We start from the raw sequence: 18,057 nt of genomic DNA, 5'->3' as shown, positions 1-18,057 counted from the left end.
TTCCCGAGGCTAACTATGGCAAGGTGAAGGATGGAAAGAACCCTAAAGTAAAGGGGATTGGACGTGCTGACCCTTACACACGTGGGGGCAATACCCCACGTGGAAAAGGATATGGAGGCCGTAGTATGGGCCGTGGAATGGGCCGTGGACGTCCTCCTAATGTATGGCGTAGAGATGGTGGTGCAGGTTCTAGTGGCCATGGTGGCACTGGACCTAGTGGTCACAAAGTGCAAAAGGCACTGAAAAACCCCCAAGCAAAAAGGGAAAGAGTTGGCAATGAACCTTGCTATAGGTGTGGAGACACTGCTCATTGGTATAAGAACTGCCAGGCAAGTAACAGAGTCGCAGCCAATTACAAGAGGTATAGAGAGTCTAGAGAACAAGAGGCTCACTATATAGAGGAAGAAGGTCCTGAACCTAATGTCAACCTCACAATCTCGGACTTTAATGGCAAGATGAACCATGCCAAGTCAAGCGATACTCCAGATTTTGATTAATTTTTTTTCATTTATTTCCAAGTTAAGTGTGAAGGCGTAATGCCTTATTTTAATTAGACTATTGGTTTGGTCTTAAAGTTTATTTTTTTCAATAATGATTTGTTGAAATTGGATTTCTATGTATGAGACTTATTTTGATTACCGTTGGATTATTAATAAAGTTTCAGATTTTATTCTGAAGTATTTGAGGTTGCTCAATTTTTTAAAATTATTATACATGGCTCGGAAATAGCACTATTAATGATGTAAAGCAATACATCCATAAAAAAAAAACAAAAAATTTTTTTGGAATGAAAAGTATATCATTCGACCTACACTAGAAGACTCTACTGCATATGAGATATATATTTAATGATCATATCAAAATTTAATTGTAGGAATGAATCGAGGAGAAATAGAGTGCTTAGCAGATTGTGCGACTACCCACACTATATTAAGGAATCGACAATTATTTGTTGAATTAATTCCTTATAATTCATGTTTGTCTACTATGACTGGATCAGACCAAATAATAAAAGGGCGAGGAACTGCCCAATTTTTCTTGCCAAATGACACATTGTTAAAAATCACCAATGCTCTATATGCACCTAGAACCCCTCGAACCTTGTTAAGCTTCAAAGATATTCGCACCAACGGTTATCATCTGAACACTTATTGTGAGAATGGAAGTGAATATTTGTGTCTTACTTCTCTTGAATGTGGACGGACACGCGTTTTAGAGAAGATGAAGAGTCAAGACAATGGACTATATCTTACTACCATTCGGATTATTGAATCTTATGCTGTCACCAATGATGAAATTTGGGACACTAACTTATACAGGCTTTGGCATGACCGATTAGGACATCCTGGTCGGGACATGATGGTCCGTATTTTAAAGAATTCACACGGACATCCTTTCTTTCGAGGGAAAAATAAAATGGGACCGCAACTAAATACGATGCACAGTGCTCGTTACACTGCTCCAATGCAGTCATTACCTTCTAAAGTAATAGAAGTGTTCCCTCCCTCTGCCTCAATGACTATTTCCAAGGCACATCAGTCATTTTGCCAAGCCTGTTCTTTGGCAAAAACAAGATCGAGACCTTCCTATGCTAAAGATACTAAACAAAATATTTCATTCTTACAAAGGATACAAGGTGATATTTGTGGACCTATCCATCCAGAATGCGGGCCATTTAAGTATTTTATGGTTCTGGTAGATGCTTCAACTCGCTGGTCACATGTTGCATTATTGTCCACACGAAACGCTGCATTTGCAAAACTTCTAGCACAGATTATTCGTTTAAGGGCTCACCACCCTGATCACCCTATTAAGTCTATAAGGCTTGATAACGCTGGAGAGTTTACATCAAAAGCATTTGATGATTATTGCATGTCTATTGGGATCGATGTAGAGCATCTTGTTCCCCATGTGCATACACAAAATGGTCTCGCTGAAGCCACCATCAAAAGATTACAAATGGTGGCTAGGGCACTTATTATGCGCACCAATTTACCTATAAGTGCATGGGGTTATGCAATATTGCACGCAACCTTGCTTATTCGTTTCAGACCTACTGCTAGCCAACCATTTTCTGCGTACCAGTTGGTTACTGGATATGAGCCTGACATTTCACACTTACGCATATTTGGTTGTGCTGTATATGTTCCTATTGCGCCCCCACAGCGCACAAAAATGGGTCCCCAGAGACGAGTAGGTATTTATGTTGGATATGAATCCCCAACAATTATTTGCTATTTGGAACCTTTGACAGGCGATCGTTTTACCGCTAGATTTTCGGATTGTCACTTTGATGAGACAGTCTTCCCGTCGTTAGGGGGAGATAAGAAAAAAGATTTTCAAAGGGAACGACAGGAATTGTCATGGTTTGTCCCCACTCAATCTCATTTCGATCCCCGCACTCCACAATGTGAAAGTGAAGTGGAAAGAATAATCGATCTTCAGAACGTAGCAGATTCGATGCCTGATGCGTTTTCTGATATCGCTAAAGTGACAAGATCACATATACCAGCTGCAAATGTGCCTGCAAGGTTAGAAATCCCTAAAAAAGGGCATGGTGCCGTAGTAGGAGGCACTGCAACCACACTTAGTGGAGGTGTGGTTGAGGCCGTGGCTCCTCAAAAGAAGAAGGGGAGGCCACTTGGTTCGACTGATACTCGCCCAAGGAAGAAAAGGGCGACTAAGGCACAACCAGATCCATTAATCATCGATGTGGAGAATCCCTCTCATGAGATTATCTCTGATTATAGTTATGTCCATGAATCATTACTGGAGGACGCTCCGATGTTTGGTATGATTCCAGAGAACAAAGAAATCTCAATGAATTATGAGAGTGCACATGAGTTGATGGAAAGATCTTCCATACACATTGATGATGCATTTGCATATAACGTTGCTCATGAAATAATAGAGCATGATGATATCGAACCACGCTCTGTTGTAGAATGTCAACAAAGAGCAGATTGGCCTAAATGGAAAGACGCAATCCAGGTAGAATTAGATTCACTGGCAAAAAGACAGGTATTTGGTCCGGTAGTGCTAACCCCACCAAGTGTAAAGCTTGTAGGACATAAATGGGTTTTTGTCAGAAAGCGTAATGAGAAGAACGAAGTCCTAAGGTACAAGGCTCGCCTTGTGGCGCAAGGTTTCTCACAACGCCCTGGAATTGACTATGAGGAGACATACTCTCCCGTAATGGACGTCATAACGTTTCGCTACCTTGTTAGTTTGGTAGTTTCCGAAGGACTGGACATGCAGCTTATGGATGTGGTTACAGCATATCTCTATGGGGATCTAGATTCAGAGATATATATGAAAGTGCCTGATGGCCTTCAATTGCCCAAATCAAGTGACTCTAAACCACGGAGTTCGTTTGCAATCAGGTTGAAACGCTCACTTTACGGACTAAAGCAATCTGGGCGGATGTGGTATACCCGTCTAAGTGACTACTTGATTGGGAAAGGATATAAGAATAATGAATTGTGCCCCTGCGTATTTATAAAGAAAACAAGTTCCGGATTTGCTATTGTAGCTGTATATATTGATGACATGAACATAATAGGCACTCTTGATGAAATAAGAGAAACCACGAGCTATTTGAAATCCGAATTTGAGATGAAAGATCTTAGGAAAACTCGGTTTTGTCTAGGCCTTGAGCTAGAGCACCGAGCTTGTGGAATTCTAATCCACCAGTCTGCATATGTCCAAAAGATGCTCAGGCGATTTAACATGGACAAAGTGCACCCTGTTAGCACTCCCATGATCGGTCGAAGTTTGGATGTAAAGAAAGATCCGTTTCGCCCACTAGAAGAGGACGAAGAGGTATTAGGAGCTGAAACTCCCTACCTAAGTGCAATAGGCGCATTATTGTACTTGGCCCAATGTACTCGACCAGATATTGCATTCTCAGTGAACTTGTTAGCTAGATTTAGCTCAGCACCTACGCAGCGTCATTGGAGTGGTGTCAAGAACATATTTCGATACCTAAAAGGAACCATTGACTTGGGGTTTATTCTTTCCTTATAGTAAGACACGAGGATCCGCGAATGGAATAGCAGTTCCTAAAGAAAAGGTCGATGACAAAATTACTATCCCCTACTCTGAAACCCCAAATAATATTTTGGTTGGTTTCGCTGATGCTGGGTATCTTTCTGACCCACATAAAGGCCGTTCTCAAACTGGTTATGTATTCACTATTGGAAAAACGGCAATATCTTGGAGATCAACCAAGCAAACTCTTGTGGCTACCTCTTCGAACCACTCAGAGATTATCGCTCTACATGAGGCGGTTCGTGAGTGCGTATGGCTAAGGTCCATCATTACTCATATTCGAGGAACTAGTGGTTTAAGTTCTACCACTGAAGAGCATACGTGCATTTATGAAGATATTGCAGCTTGCATCGAACAGATGAAGCTAGGTTATATCAAGGGTGACAATACGAAACATATATCTCCAAAATTTTTCTACAATCAGCAACAACAAGCTATCCTCAAGATTCAAGTAAATCAAGTTAAATCTGAGGAGAATGTGGCAGATCTATTCACCAAGTCATTGCCTAAAGTTACGTTTGAGAAACATGTAAAAGATATAGGAATGCGAAAGCTTTCCGAACTCTCTTGATCAAAGTAAGAGTCATAGGGAGGGGTAGACTTTAGGGGGAGTCTAAACCCACACATGTCATTAGTGTGTTGTACTATTTTTTTCCTTAGACCAAGATTCATTTTGTCCCATTGGGTTTTTATCATCTGGCAAGGTTTTTAATGAGGCAACAGTTCACGCACTACTGTGTCTTTGACTTGGCACAAGGGGGAGTGTTAAAGGAAAAACATTATTTCCTTATTAGTGTGCCATCGCCAAAGTAACTGACGGAGGCAATTGAGCAATCAGTATTTAATATATAGTTAATTACGGATATGAATTATGTAACGGACAATTCTTATTCATTGCCATTAAACTGATTGATATATTTCCATGTAATATTTCCCCTATATAAAGGGGTTCGTAATAATACGAGTAGACCATTCCATTTTCCCTACAATAGTATGAAACTTTTTTTTAAGAGATTGATCATCTTTGAGAAAAAAAAAAGGTGAGCTTATGTGGTTTTAATTTGCTAGCTATAATAATGAATGGTCGGTTTACTTGATTTCCTCATTTCTTGAGCTTTAAGCACTTACGCGGCTACGCCAAACATTAGATGCTCTTACATATTTAGTGTAAAATCTAAGTGGTTAGTTAATCAACCAATCACATAACAATTCATTATCCATTTGCACATCTTTCACTTCTTCCTGGCTTGAAATGAGCTTACCCATTTAGGTACCCCTGCCAATAGTAAAGGATTTCAGAATTCTCGTAGAATTGAATTTTTTTTACCTAATTTGTATCTTGTAACCTAACTTGATGGTAGCTTTAAGCCAAAGATTAGTTTGAAAAAGGAGTTGAACAGGGATACAACCAAGTCATAGAATTGTTTTTTTTCTTCTTCATTTTAACCTTGGAAGCTTATATTCATACTTCTCAAAATGACACTTTGACCTCCATTTTTTTTTAGATAGTTTTGACTTAATCAATACATATGAAATTACTAAAAAACATATAACAATAAAAATACATAAAGAGAAATAATTTTTTACTTATCTATTATAAAATACAAATATAGATAATTATCTTTTATATTTATTGCTAGACAATCCAAAATGGGATATCAAATTGCATTAAATGATTTAATTGATTACCTTTTTTTTTATAAACATCATTAGTAAAAAATTTAATGTAGTTGATAAATATCAAATTGAATGTGGATGATTTAATGTGCGATTTGAGCTAAAAAAATAAAACTCATTAATTAGAGGTTAGAATATTTCATATACGTTGATGAACAAAACTTGTTAATTAGAGATTAAAATATTTCATATACGTTGATGTTACTATCAATGAATGAAAAATTTAGTTTACCAATTCATTATGAATTTAGAAAACGAGTGGAAGAGTGATCGAATTAATTTGAGAAGATAGGTTGTGTAATTATTATGCATTTTTCGAGTTGTATATAATAAATGAATTTGAAATAGAGTATGAAAAAAAAAGATAGTAGTATGATTTGATATATCAAATTATATAATGAGTATTTTAGGAAAACTTTAGAGGTCTAAATAGTATTTTATATATCTATAAAAACAAAATTGAGGTCTACTGAGTAAAAATGTCTAAATACCGTTTTTTAGAGATATGAATAGAAACTCTCTTTAACCTTTTTCTAAAGGGAAAATTATAAAAAAGTACAATCTCTCATTGTTAATTACAAAAATCACAACTTATTTCCTAATTATAAAAAAGTCATCTTACTTGATTTGAAATTAAAAAATAGTCGACAAGCATGAAACAAAATTAGAAAAAATCACTTTAAAAATATTTTTCCGACTGTTTTGCCATTTTTCATTCTTATTCTAATTCCAGCGATAATTTTACCATCCGGCGATGGATTTGAGAGTGGTTGGTACCGTTGGAAAGATCTCTCTCTTCTCTTTCATTTGATACCATACCCAATTTGAATCGACTACCGTACAAGGTGCAGCAATCCTCGCAAGGGATTGCCACCGTCAATGATGGTGCTCCAAGCAATTCCGGCGAAACCGGAGCTCAAAGTTCCATAATTCTAGTTATTCTCATCATTCTGAGCATATACTCATACTAATCTCCTTTGAATTTTAATATAATTTCGCATATTTAGACATTTCCTCTCAGCCTATCACACTACCTATCACACTACCTGTCACACTACCTATCACACCCACTGTCACAACTGCTGTCACACCTATTGTCACAACTGCTGTCACACCTACTGCCACATCTGCTGTCACAACTGATGTCACACCCGCTGTCACAACCGTTGTCACACCCGATGTCACACCCGTTGTCACACTACTTATCACACTACTTGTCACACGCTGTCACACGCTGTCACACTACTTGTCACACACGTTGTCACACTACGTATCACACCACGTATCACACATACTATCACACTAACTGCCACATCCGATGTCACACACACTGTTACACCCACTGTCACTATGTTGTGAGAAGAAGAAGACGAAGAATGACTAGAAATAACAAACTTTTGTTTACTGTTATGTGATTTGAACTTTTCAAATCAACTCAGACGATCCAACTATAGACATTAATATGATGTCACACCCCCAACCACACCACCTGTGACACTACCTATCACACTATCTGTCTAGGCTACACGGAATCGGATACGGGTACGTGGAAGTGAAACGTTTGGAAACGCAGAAGCGTGTTTTTCAAAAAATTTAGGAAGCGGGTACGTTTTGGAAACGTCGAAATAAAAAAAAATTATAAATATATATAAATTATAATAAAAATATATAATAACAAATTTTTTGTTTAAGTAACTCAAAATCTCAAATAAAAAAACATAAAAAAACCTTTATTTTTTAGAAACTCGCGTTTCCAATTCAGAAACTCGCGTTTCCACCGCGTTTTCAAAACTCATCTTTTCTGGAAACACGTTTCTGGACGTTTCCGGGCGTTTCCGGCGCGTTTCCGAGCGTTTCCGGACGTTTCCGGAGTGGTTCCGCTTCGGAAGCGGGAAACGTGAGTGTATGCACGTTTACGTGCTTCCTAGCTATCTGTCACATTGCCTATTACACTACATGTCATAACATAAAGTTAGTGTGACTGATAGTGTAATAGTTAGTGTGACAAAAGTGTGATAAAAACTAGAAAACTACTATGATTACTCTTTAATCATCTTCTCTAAATTTGGGAATTTTTTCTATTGAGCTGCACCGGCAACACTAGCAGCCTCCATCTTCTTCAATTTGGATCTTGATTCTTTTCAAATCCACAACTAACACCACTCCTCTTCAGCCCCTCGTTTCCAACCAAACTAAAAACCAGCCCCTCCTTCTTCAACCTCCAACGTCGTCCCAGCGCCGTTCCTACACCCCCGACGTCGTCCTCGCACCTCCGACTTGGCATGTCCCCTCCAACGATGTCCATGCGCCTCCGGCTTGGATGCAGCTATAAAGTCAAAAGGAGCAGAGGTAGGATCTCTAGCGCGACGTCATAAGCCCAAATCTACCGACGAAGGAGATGTCTGTATCCAAAAAGCTCATCTTGTCCCAGCACCTACGTCGTCGTCCCAGCGCATGCGTCGCCGTCCCCGCGCCTCCTTCGTACTTCCCTCCGCTCGAGAGTTGCATTGTTTTTGTAGAAAAAGAGTTGGGTTGCAGATCTGAGTTTCATAGCAGTGGCATATTGTAAATATCGTCAAGTTCAGTGGCAACGCTTTAAGACTTTGAGCAATCTGACTGTTTTATAATTTTGAAATCTTTCTTGACGTTTTTCTCATTTCATGTGTTAAAATGGATTTTTTTTATAAGAATCCCTTTTCTAAATTGTTTAAAACTACATTACAATCTTTTGATCCGGGATATGATCCAGATGTGTTGCTACTTAGTGATACAAGTGGTAGTGTCCTTTGGAAAATTGCAGTCATTAGACTTACTATTACCTATATGTCTGATAGAATACACGAGAATATAAACTATAATCATTATAGTATAATCAGTATGATGACTATACATGTTCACAAGCAGTTCTGGATTTACCAATCAATGAGGCTTTTCACGAAACCAAAGTCTAACCAAAAAACATTACTAGCTTTAGATTCAGCTAAACTGGCATAACTATGTCCAAAAAGAATATCAATAGCTGCTTCGACAGTCCAGCCAAAAATAGGTTCGATGCTTCAATTTCAATAAACAAGCATCAAATATAAACCCTACTCCCCTTGAAAAGGAATTACATGTCACACTACAAAGATTATCATTGGACTTTCTTGAATTTGATGCAGTTTGAAGATTTACAGGGAAAATAGCTCATGGAAGATGAGTACCTCAATATTCACCAACTTTACAGATACTCCTCCCACCAACCTCACAGATACTCTAAGGAATGGACGATTCCAAGAGCAGGTAACTACAAAATAAAGTAGACATTACAATCAGTCAACTGTTTATTTCATGAAAGTTCAAACAAATTGGCATTTATTTCAGTCAGGTATTGCTGTCTCAAAATATTGTTACATAATCTAAACACTGAGGCATCTAAATATGTTCATCTTAAATATGTTGCAAACAACACACGACTCAAAATAATCAATGCATCTATCAGGGATATCTTCAGGACAGTGATAGTTAGTAATTCATAAGTCTCTTTAGAATAAGCACGCAACTTCACTGAGACACCATGAATTTGGCCAAAAACGACAAAGCACAATACAATCACACAGATGCCATGTCCCCCACACACACACAAAAAAACAAAGGGTACTAATAAAGATGTGAAAGAAACAAGTTCTAACGGCCAGACTCGGTTCTCTAGATCATCAATTCTGACCATGTTCATTTGTGGAAATGACATGATCAAATCACAGGTTATATTTACACAACAAACCAACCACTGAGAAGATTCAGAAATGCATCAGGCATTCCAAAGAACAGCATTACTTATCCAAAATCATGCTAATTCTACAAACATTATCTACGGTAAAATATTTCCCTATAGCTGAGGAATCTCCCTGAAACAGATAAAAAATTGATCTCAAGCCCTGGACCACTCCAATTAACCCATGCAACTCTCCTAGTTTTAGCTAAATAACCCATATCAAGCAAAGTACAGTTGAACAAATCTCATTGTTACAGTAATAGTTCGTGAACTCCAAACATTGGACAGTAAACCATGGGATGCACTGTGGTTGAAAAAGAGGAGCTAAATTCTCCACCACTTCAGATCAAATATACAATTCCAAATCCGCAACAACTCAATGCAACATCTTTCTAACTTCAAAAACAGAACAAATCCATGAGGCCCATGCTCAGCTGCACTAACATTTTTTCAGAACATGTAGCATATATTGCCTGATGCTTCCCATGGCTTGCAGTGCAGAGAAGGCAGACTAGATGGTAAGGCATAATAGGAATTTCAAATAAAGAAAGAAATTGGAAGAACAAAATAGCATGAATATATTCCCTAGTGCTAGTCAAGCTGCTCAACTAAATATATTAATTAGCAGTAGCTTGCATTTATTGGAAAGTAAAAACTCATAGAAAAATAGTTCAAATCAGGATGGTAAAAATGATTAAGAAAGATGTACAAACCTCAAGCCTCCAAATGAACAGCTGAATCAATCTTCAAACGATTAAGCCGAACAGTTCCAAGAATGTACTCTGGCAACTCTGCCTCCTCTCTCGCCTCTATCAAAATGGCAAAGTCAACTACTATGCTGGTGACATATCCCAGTACAAGGCCAATGATACTCCTTGCCACGGATGATGATCCAATATCCACGTCAATCTCAAGAAAGTTGTCTTGCCTGAGATACTTGCAAGATACAGCTTTGCCCAGTAGGCAAGCTTTCCTTCCAACAGCACGCTTGACCATCCAGTATCCCTCCACAATGCTTGGAATTAGTTTAAATCTTGCATTACGAAACATGTCGCTCCCATCCACAAATTTAGCAAGCAAAGAATTAGGATTTACAGGTCTGTCAGAAGCATAGTAAAGTACCAAACTATAGTTTGGTGTTGCTGGAACCTGGAGATTAACAACTAGCACAAATGGAAGCTTTTTTCCAGCTTCTGACTGGATAAGACACTTAGGATGCAGGGCAATTCTATCTGTGCTTTTATCAACTTTGAACCAATCTACTGCTATGAGCTTGAGAAGGGGATTTCCTCCTGTCACCTTGGAACTATCCTTTAGGTAGGTCTTTCCTCTGATCATGAACCCCGCACTACTTGGAGATGTCCAGCAGTCTTTGTCGGCTTCATCCCTTGCTTTGCGTAAGGAACCATGGAACTGGCTTGCATTAATTATGAAAGAAGCTGCTTTAGCATCAAGTTCCTTATTAGCATCTGTTAAAGTTCGCTTCAAAGTTAAGCTTCTGATGGCCCAAGCCACATTCTTCAGTTTCACTTTTGGATCTTTATTTTCAGTTTCAGTGTCAGTTTCTTCATCAGAAGAAGAAGACTCTGCAGACATTGCATCGTAAAATTCATCATCCATTGGGTCTGCCTCAGATTCACCACTGGAAACAGAAACTGGAGATATCTTCGATTGGACGATTGAAGCAGCAGATTTTAATTTGAGGGAAGGATTTGCTGCAATATATTCCTTCAGACCTGCCACTTGGGACAACAATGCATAAGGAACACTTTTTTCAAACTTTGAGAAGTGATTTTTCTTCCACTTCCACCAGCTAACAGAAGGTATCTCTGCCATCTGTGTGACAAGACATCTTGGAGTATCAGTATCAATAGATGTATTAAGATTCCTAATCTCCCAAGTAGATGGATTTAGTTTTGTACGTCGATATCCAGACCTCATAGGCTTTTTCTTGTGAACAGCTGGGGATTGCAAGATTGTATATGTTCCATCTTGTCCGCGGAACCATTGCCTAGAAAAGATAAAATCTCTCTTGGACTCCCACCTCGAAAGATACATAGGACTGAATGTTCCATAGACAACATCATAGTGTCCATCATAAGAATCTACAATTTCCAAATCACCTGTCAGCATATCCCACTCATATCTCTGACGTCGCTCAAGGTTCATAAGTACTTCGAAAGCAGTATCTGCACTCACATCAATAACTCCAACAGCCTTAACAATTATACCTTTACTGCTGTCAGAGTCAGCAACATCTTGAAATATTCTGACGCCATTAACTGTGCGCACACATTTCCACTCATATGCATCAACTGCATCTCCAACATCCTTTTCAAAGTACCCATCTGCGCCAATATCTGCAGCTAAGTTTGAGGATTGGCGCAAAAGAGTCTCCGGCCCTTCCCCAATCTTTATAAGCTTTTTTAATCCACGTGCATAATGCCTCACTCTAGGCCGATGTCCACCAAGATCAATCTCGTCCTCCGGGTTCAGCTTATTTCTGGCACTACCTCCTCTAGAAAGCTCGAACTCCGCCTGTTGTTTGGCTTGATCAAATGCCTCCATCCACTTCTGAGCTTCTCCAGCAGTAGCACACGCAATCTCTCCCTTCTTTGTTTCATCCGAGCGGTTGTAAAACCTTATAACATAAATATCCCCACCCCCACCTCCATGGTTAACCTTTCGACGCCCAAGCTCCTCTACCATCAATGTAGGCCCAACAACACCCTTCCGAATAGGTCTAATTCCAGGGTTCTCATGCGGGTCACGTTTGTACATCTCAACATGCTTTCCCCTAATGAAGAAGAAACGAAGGTGACAGTACTCATGGCCTATCTTATTCACTCCCAAATGATACACCCACCCAAAAGACTCAAACATCCCTCCGCCGCCAACAGAACTTGAACGGCTGTGCCCTGACCCCTGAGACCTTCCACTCGCCACCTTGTTCAGCTCCAATTCCTCCATCTGCAAAATTTGGTGCAATGCTAAGAGCTAAAGCCTCAAAACAGCTAGCATTTACAATCCAACTCTAATCACAACAAATCTAACCGAACCCAATTCACAAAAACAATACCCAGATTGAATCTGGGATCAAAACACCTCGTACTAAACCTGAGCAAAATTCCATTGGGTGGGAAACTAGGAATCTCAATTCAAATTGGAATCAACTAGAGTAACAAAATAGATCCCAGAAAAACAAAGCTCAAAATACCAAAAATCAACATAGCATAGCTCAACATTTTCTTCCATGATTAATCTTAACAAAACAGCAAAAAAAAGAGACCAAAACAAGAATACGTACATAATCTGAACTTGATTGGTACCTGAGAGTTTTGGGTTCGGCAGTGGAACAACTGGCAACGAATTTAACGTTGGCGGGTGTACTCGGAGAAGACACTTCTTCTCCGCGGTTTTATGGGATGGTCGGCCTTTCTGCCAAAGACTATAAGGTTGTCAACTACAAGTCATAATATAGGTTTTTTTTTTTATTTGGCAAGAAGTCATAGTATTAGTTTGGTTTCTTCTTCTATATTAAGAACCCAATTGAGAACGAAAGAGGTCTTGACGTATAGCCTTAAATCGCCCACGTACTATTCTGACTTGGAGTCTTGGACTATCACTTCTATTGTAAGAACACCCCATTGTTGTCATGCAATCTTCCAAGCTACTTCTCCAGCTCAGGTTTGGTGAGATACCCATATGGATGAGAACTAGTGAATGAATTATTATGTATATTAGACTTGGAGGATGTGTCAGACTAGGGCCCAGTTTGGCCCTCGTTTGCTACTTAAATTATGAAATAAGTTGTTCCACCTGTTTGACAAATCAAATTATTGATAGCTTATTTCATAAATGCACACAAGCCAAGACAGATTATAGAAGTTGGGATTTAGAGCTTATGATTATGGGAAAAAAATTATTTTCTGTTTATTATCTTCCTACCACACTTTTATATAAATATTTATTAAACACTTTAAATATCCACAGTTAATTATTCAATCAGCTCAGCTGCAACTGATTATAAAAAACTCACTTCGAAGCCAAACTCACTTTAGGTCGGTCAGCAACCTTTATGGCCTACCAACTTGAAAGATAATGCTATTTGATCAAAAGTTTGTATTATTTGTTGATCAAAAGTCGCACCGAAAAAGGAGAGCTTGAGTGTTATGGGTTCAGCTAGAATCAACCACCAATCTGTCTCGCCTCCATGGCTCACCTCCAAGATATCATTCGACATCATATCTGTCTTGTCAGCATACTCTTTCTCTGCCCACTATAGGCTTCATTCCTTCTAGCACGGTGTCGCCCTTCCGTGCTTGCTGGCAACTCATTCCTTTGGGCAAGGTCGAACCCCTAACCTATGTCCACGTCGCTTTACTCTGTGGCCATTGCGCACCACGAGGTTCCGACATATATACCTTCAGCTCACAAGTTCGCCCATACCGCTAGCATAAGGATCGTCCACGTACGAACCTCGCCACCTACATGGACCCGCAATATCGGCATGCCGGCCAATACTATCCATGAGACATCTTGACTCATGGAAACGCATGCCGCCACTCTTTGGCGACATCCGCCCGGCTCCTAGGTTCCCCAAGGTCCCCTAGGAGTGACTCACTTAGTGCCCCATAAGGCCGACATCGAGGGTGGTGGAGAGTCAGACACCATATACCCCCTATGAGTATATTGGAGAAAACTAATTTGGTAGGAGGAAACATCAAATATCCGAGGAGGGGCAACTTTCATAATTAATTCATATAAGGTCATAAAAATATGTCGTCAAGTGCATTGGACTCTTTTCGACGTCCTAGACATTTTTCGTGTTCAGACTTTTCCCAAATTCCAAGCCTAAATGCCTCGAACCTAGAAGTTCATCTTAATTACGAAACTGCCACTTGGACATGCCACTAACAGCCAATCCGCATGCATGCTTGTCGCTCGATACCCTATCTTCGCCATAGCGCCTAAGAAGTGTCACGATGGCACAACCATTTGTGCAGCTCGTGACACCCTCCCCCACTTACAATGTCAATGCCCTTCATTGACAGGCGCATGCACTAAGCTTGAGTGCAGCGCGTGACACCCAGGTTGAATCCAGAGTTCACCAAATATGAGGGGTATATTAAAATTTCAATCTTTAAATCGGGCAACTTCGACAATTATTCAACTTAGACTGTGTTTGGGCCCGAGTTTGGCCCAGATTATGGGCTTAAATTCTCAAATAATTTAACCAATGTGTTTGGCGAATTAACTTATTTCCTAAGTTCACAAACTCTAATGCAACTTTTAGACAAATTATGAAAGCTGTAAAATATAACTTTTAGAAGCTGATGCTGATTAAATCTGTAAACGCAGATTTTTTCAATCACACATTGGGGGTAAACTGGGCCTCAGTCTATTGCGAAGAGTTTTTTGCAGCACGGTTAATTTCAACATCTATTACATATTATATGTATTATAAGGAAGCAAATCTTGAGCTTTTCCTTTTATAATTCTTGGGGATTTCTACTTTACTCAAGTATGATACGAAAGCTGTTTGAGTTACTCTATCTTACAAACAAATTATAATGAGGTGTAATTATCATGGTAAAATTTTCTAATGGTATCTAATGTATGAAAGTGGATAATTTAGTATCAAAACTTTCTTATATTTAAGTCATTTTGGTACTTATGAACAAGTTATGTTAACCTTTTAGCAATGATACAAACTACAAATTTAGGGGATCAGAAGCATAAATATATTGAGCTAGTGTCAAAAATAAAAATCTTGAAACAGTAGAATGAATTCGAGAGAAAGAATTGTGATTTTATTGATATCATATAGCCTTATATATAGGCATTACAACAAAGATCCTGATGAATTAATAACTAACATTCCTGATCTAACTAGGCTATACTAATTAGGATAAGATACACCAAATATGAATAGGAGATGATTCTCCTACAACACTCTCCCTTGCCATTCAAATGCTGAGAAACAACACCGGCAACAAAACAGGTGGCGGCGGCAGCGGCTACGCTGGCGACATGGCCGTAGCTTTCTAAGAGAGCATGGTGGCGACGTTGTGTCGATCATCACCATCAATTATTTCCGGAATAGCACTTTTTTTATCGAAATACTGATAATACAACCTCATATCAATGGAACATTTCAAGTACCTAAAGATGTTCTTGATACCGGTCCAATGACGCATAGTTGTTGCAGAACTAAACCTTGCTAACAAGTTCACTGAGAATGCAATGTCTGGACGAGTACATTGAGCTAGGTAAAGCAAAGCTCCTATAGCATTCAAATATGGATATTCAGGACCAAGTATCTCTTCATCTTCATCTTTCGGACGAAATAGATATTTCTTGTTATCCAGACTTCTTACAACCATGGGAGTACTAGAATGCTGCATAACTTTGTCCATACAGAACCGCATGAGCATCTTTTGGACGTATGTAGATTGGTGTACAAGGATCCACCAACTCTATGCTCAATTTTCAAACCTAAGCAAAACCGAGTCTTTCCCATGTCTTTCATCTCAAATTTTGCTTTCAAGTAGCTTATCGTCTCACCAATCTCATCAAGAGATCTGATTATGTTCATTTCATCGACACAGACAGCTACTATAGCAAAATCAGAACTATTGCGTTTGATAAACACGTAAGGGAACATTTCATCGTTCTTGTATCCCTTCCCAATCAAGTATTCGCTTAAACGTGTATACCACATTCTTCCAGACTGTTTAAGTCCATAAAGTGAGCGTTGTAACCTAATGGCATATGGATTGCATGGCTTACTTGACTTGGGTACTTGAAGTCCATCAATAACCTTCATGTGTATCTCCATATCTTGATGTCCATAAAGATACGCGGTCACCACATCTAACAGCTGCATGTCTAGCTTTTTAGATACCACTAGACTTATCAGATATCAGAAGGTAATGATATCTATAACTGGAGAATATGTCTCCTCATAGTCAACACCAAGACGCTGAGAGAATCCTTGAGCAACTAGTCGTGCTTTATACCGCAGGACTTCGCCTTTCTCATTCAGCTTGCGAACAAAGACCAATTTATGTCCAACATGCTTAACATTCGATGGTATTTCATCGACCGGACCGAAAACTTGCCTTTTATTCAGAGAGTCTAGTTCCGTCTGGATTGCTTCCTTCCATTTCGGCCAATCTGCTCTTCGTTGACATTCTTCAACCGAGTGTGGTTCCATGTCGTCGTCATCGATGATTTCCCGAGCGATGGAATAAGCAAACACATTATCTATCCGCATGGAATTTCTATCAATGACTTCTAGAGCATTTAACTCGCTCAATGAGATTTCTTTGTTCTCTGATATCAACAATGAGTCTGAAGCGTCCCTCAGATCATCAAGTGTTGATTCATGGACATATCTATAATTAGAGATAATCTCGAAACTTGGGTTGTCTGAGTCTATGATGAGTGGATCAGTTTGTGCCTTGACTTTAGCTTGATTTCTTGGCTGTGAGTCAGTGGAACCTTTCGGCCTCCCCCTCTTCTTGGAAGAAGCCGTGACCGTCGCCGTGCCTCCACCTAGGGTAGGCTCGGCCGAGCCTTGCCCCTGTACGACAACATCTTGCCCGAAGTTCGGGACTTCTAATCTCGCAGGACAGTTTGCAGCAGGTATACTTGATCTCGTCACTTTTGCAATATCCGTAAAGGCGTTAGGCATCAAATCTGCCACCTTATGTAACTGCAAAATACGTTGCACTTCAATCTCAGGATGAGATGTGCGAGGATCCCAATGAGACATAGTGGGGGTATTGCACGTCAATTCTCGACGTTTATCTTGAACATATATCTTCTTATCTCCCCCTAAATGCGGGAAGTGTGTCTCATCGAAGTGACAATCTGTATATCTAGCAGTAAAGAGATCTCCTGTCTAAGGGTCAATGTAGTGGATAATCGTTGGAGAGTTATATCTAACATAAATTGCCATTCGTCTCTGTGGACCCATTTTCTTATGCATGGGAGGTGTAATAGGCACATAAACTGCGCAACCAAATGTGCGTAAATGTGAAATGTCAGGCTCATATCCAGTTACCAAATGGTACGCACTAATAGGTTGTTTGGGGATGAGTCTGAAACGAATAAGTATAGCTGCATGCAAGATTGCATATTCCCCAGAAGTTATGGGCAAGTTACAATGCATAACTAAAGCTCGAACTATAAGATGTAACCGTTTAATTGTCACTTCTGCCAGTCCGTTTTGAGAATGAACGTCGGGTATAGGATGTTCAACATCAATCCTGATGGACATGCAATAATCATCAAATGTCTTCGAAGTGAATTCTCCCGCATTATCCAGTCTAATAGGCTTAATCGGATGGTCATGGTGGTGAGCACTGAGTTTAATTATCTGAGCAAGGAGCTTCGGAAATGCAGCATTGTGTGTGGACAATAGATCGACATGTGACCAGCGTGTCGATGCATCTACCAGAACCATAAAGTATCGAAATGGTCCGCATCCTGGATGTATTGGTCCACATATATCACCTTAGATCTTTTGTAAGAATGGAATGTTCTGTGTATATCAACTGCAAAGGAAG

At 39.5% G+C, this 18,057-nt stretch overlaps 2 protein-coding genes across 4 annotated transcripts; one reads left to right on the top strand and one right to left on the bottom strand.

Annotated features, from left to right (window-relative positions):
* The first annotated feature begins 987 nt into the window (after nucleotides 1–987).
* LOC126803418 (uncharacterized) lies at nucleotides 988–3,235 on the top strand. The gene is made up of 3 exons (XM_050531228.1): nucleotides 988–2,197; nucleotides 2,318–3,145; nucleotides 3,228–3,235. Exons 1-3 carry the CDS (start codon nucleotides 988–990, stop codon nucleotides 3,233–3,235), a joined length of 2,046 nt encoding a protein of 681 aa, XP_050387185.1.
* Nucleotides 3,236–7,503: 4,268 nt separating this feature from the next.
* On the bottom strand, nucleotides 7,504–12,925 carry LOC126804008 (protein ENHANCED DISEASE RESISTANCE 2-like). 3 transcript variants are annotated; one of them, XR_007673127.1, is made up of 3 exons: nucleotides 10,195–12,755; nucleotides 8,931–9,013; nucleotides 7,504–8,267 (listed from the first exon to the last, which is right to left on the bottom strand). XR_007673127.1 is itself a non-coding variant. In XM_050531758.1 (3 exons), exon 2 carries the CDS (start codon nucleotides 12,449–12,451, stop codon nucleotides 10,196–10,198), a length of 2,256 nt encoding a protein of 751 aa, XP_050387715.1. In that variant the 5' UTR covers nucleotides 12,811–12,925; the 3' UTR covers nucleotides 8,554–9,013; nucleotide 10,195. The 3 variants fall into 3 exon arrangements, 2 of the variants coding, with proteins under 2 accessions (XP_050387715.1, XP_050387716.1); XM_050531758.1 differs by lacking the exon at nucleotides 7,504–8,267 and adding an exon at nucleotides 12,811–12,925 and having other exon boundaries at nucleotides 8,554–9,013; nucleotides 10,195–12,451; XM_050531759.1 differs by lacking the exon at nucleotides 7,504–8,267 and adding an exon at nucleotides 12,789–12,904 and having other exon boundaries at nucleotides 8,554–9,013; nucleotides 10,195–12,451.
* Nucleotides 12,926–18,057: the final 5,132 nt, after the last annotated feature.

The sequence above is a fragment of the Argentina anserina genome, chromosome 7 (genome assembly GCF_933775445.1).
Source record: "Argentina anserina chromosome 7, drPotAnse1.1, whole genome shotgun sequence".
Lineage (NCBI taxonomy): Eukaryota > Viridiplantae > Streptophyta > Magnoliopsida > Rosales > Rosaceae > Argentina > Argentina anserina.
The sequence above is the reverse complement of the archived record's forward strand: the minus strand, read 5'-3'. Positions and strand labels throughout refer to the sequence as shown.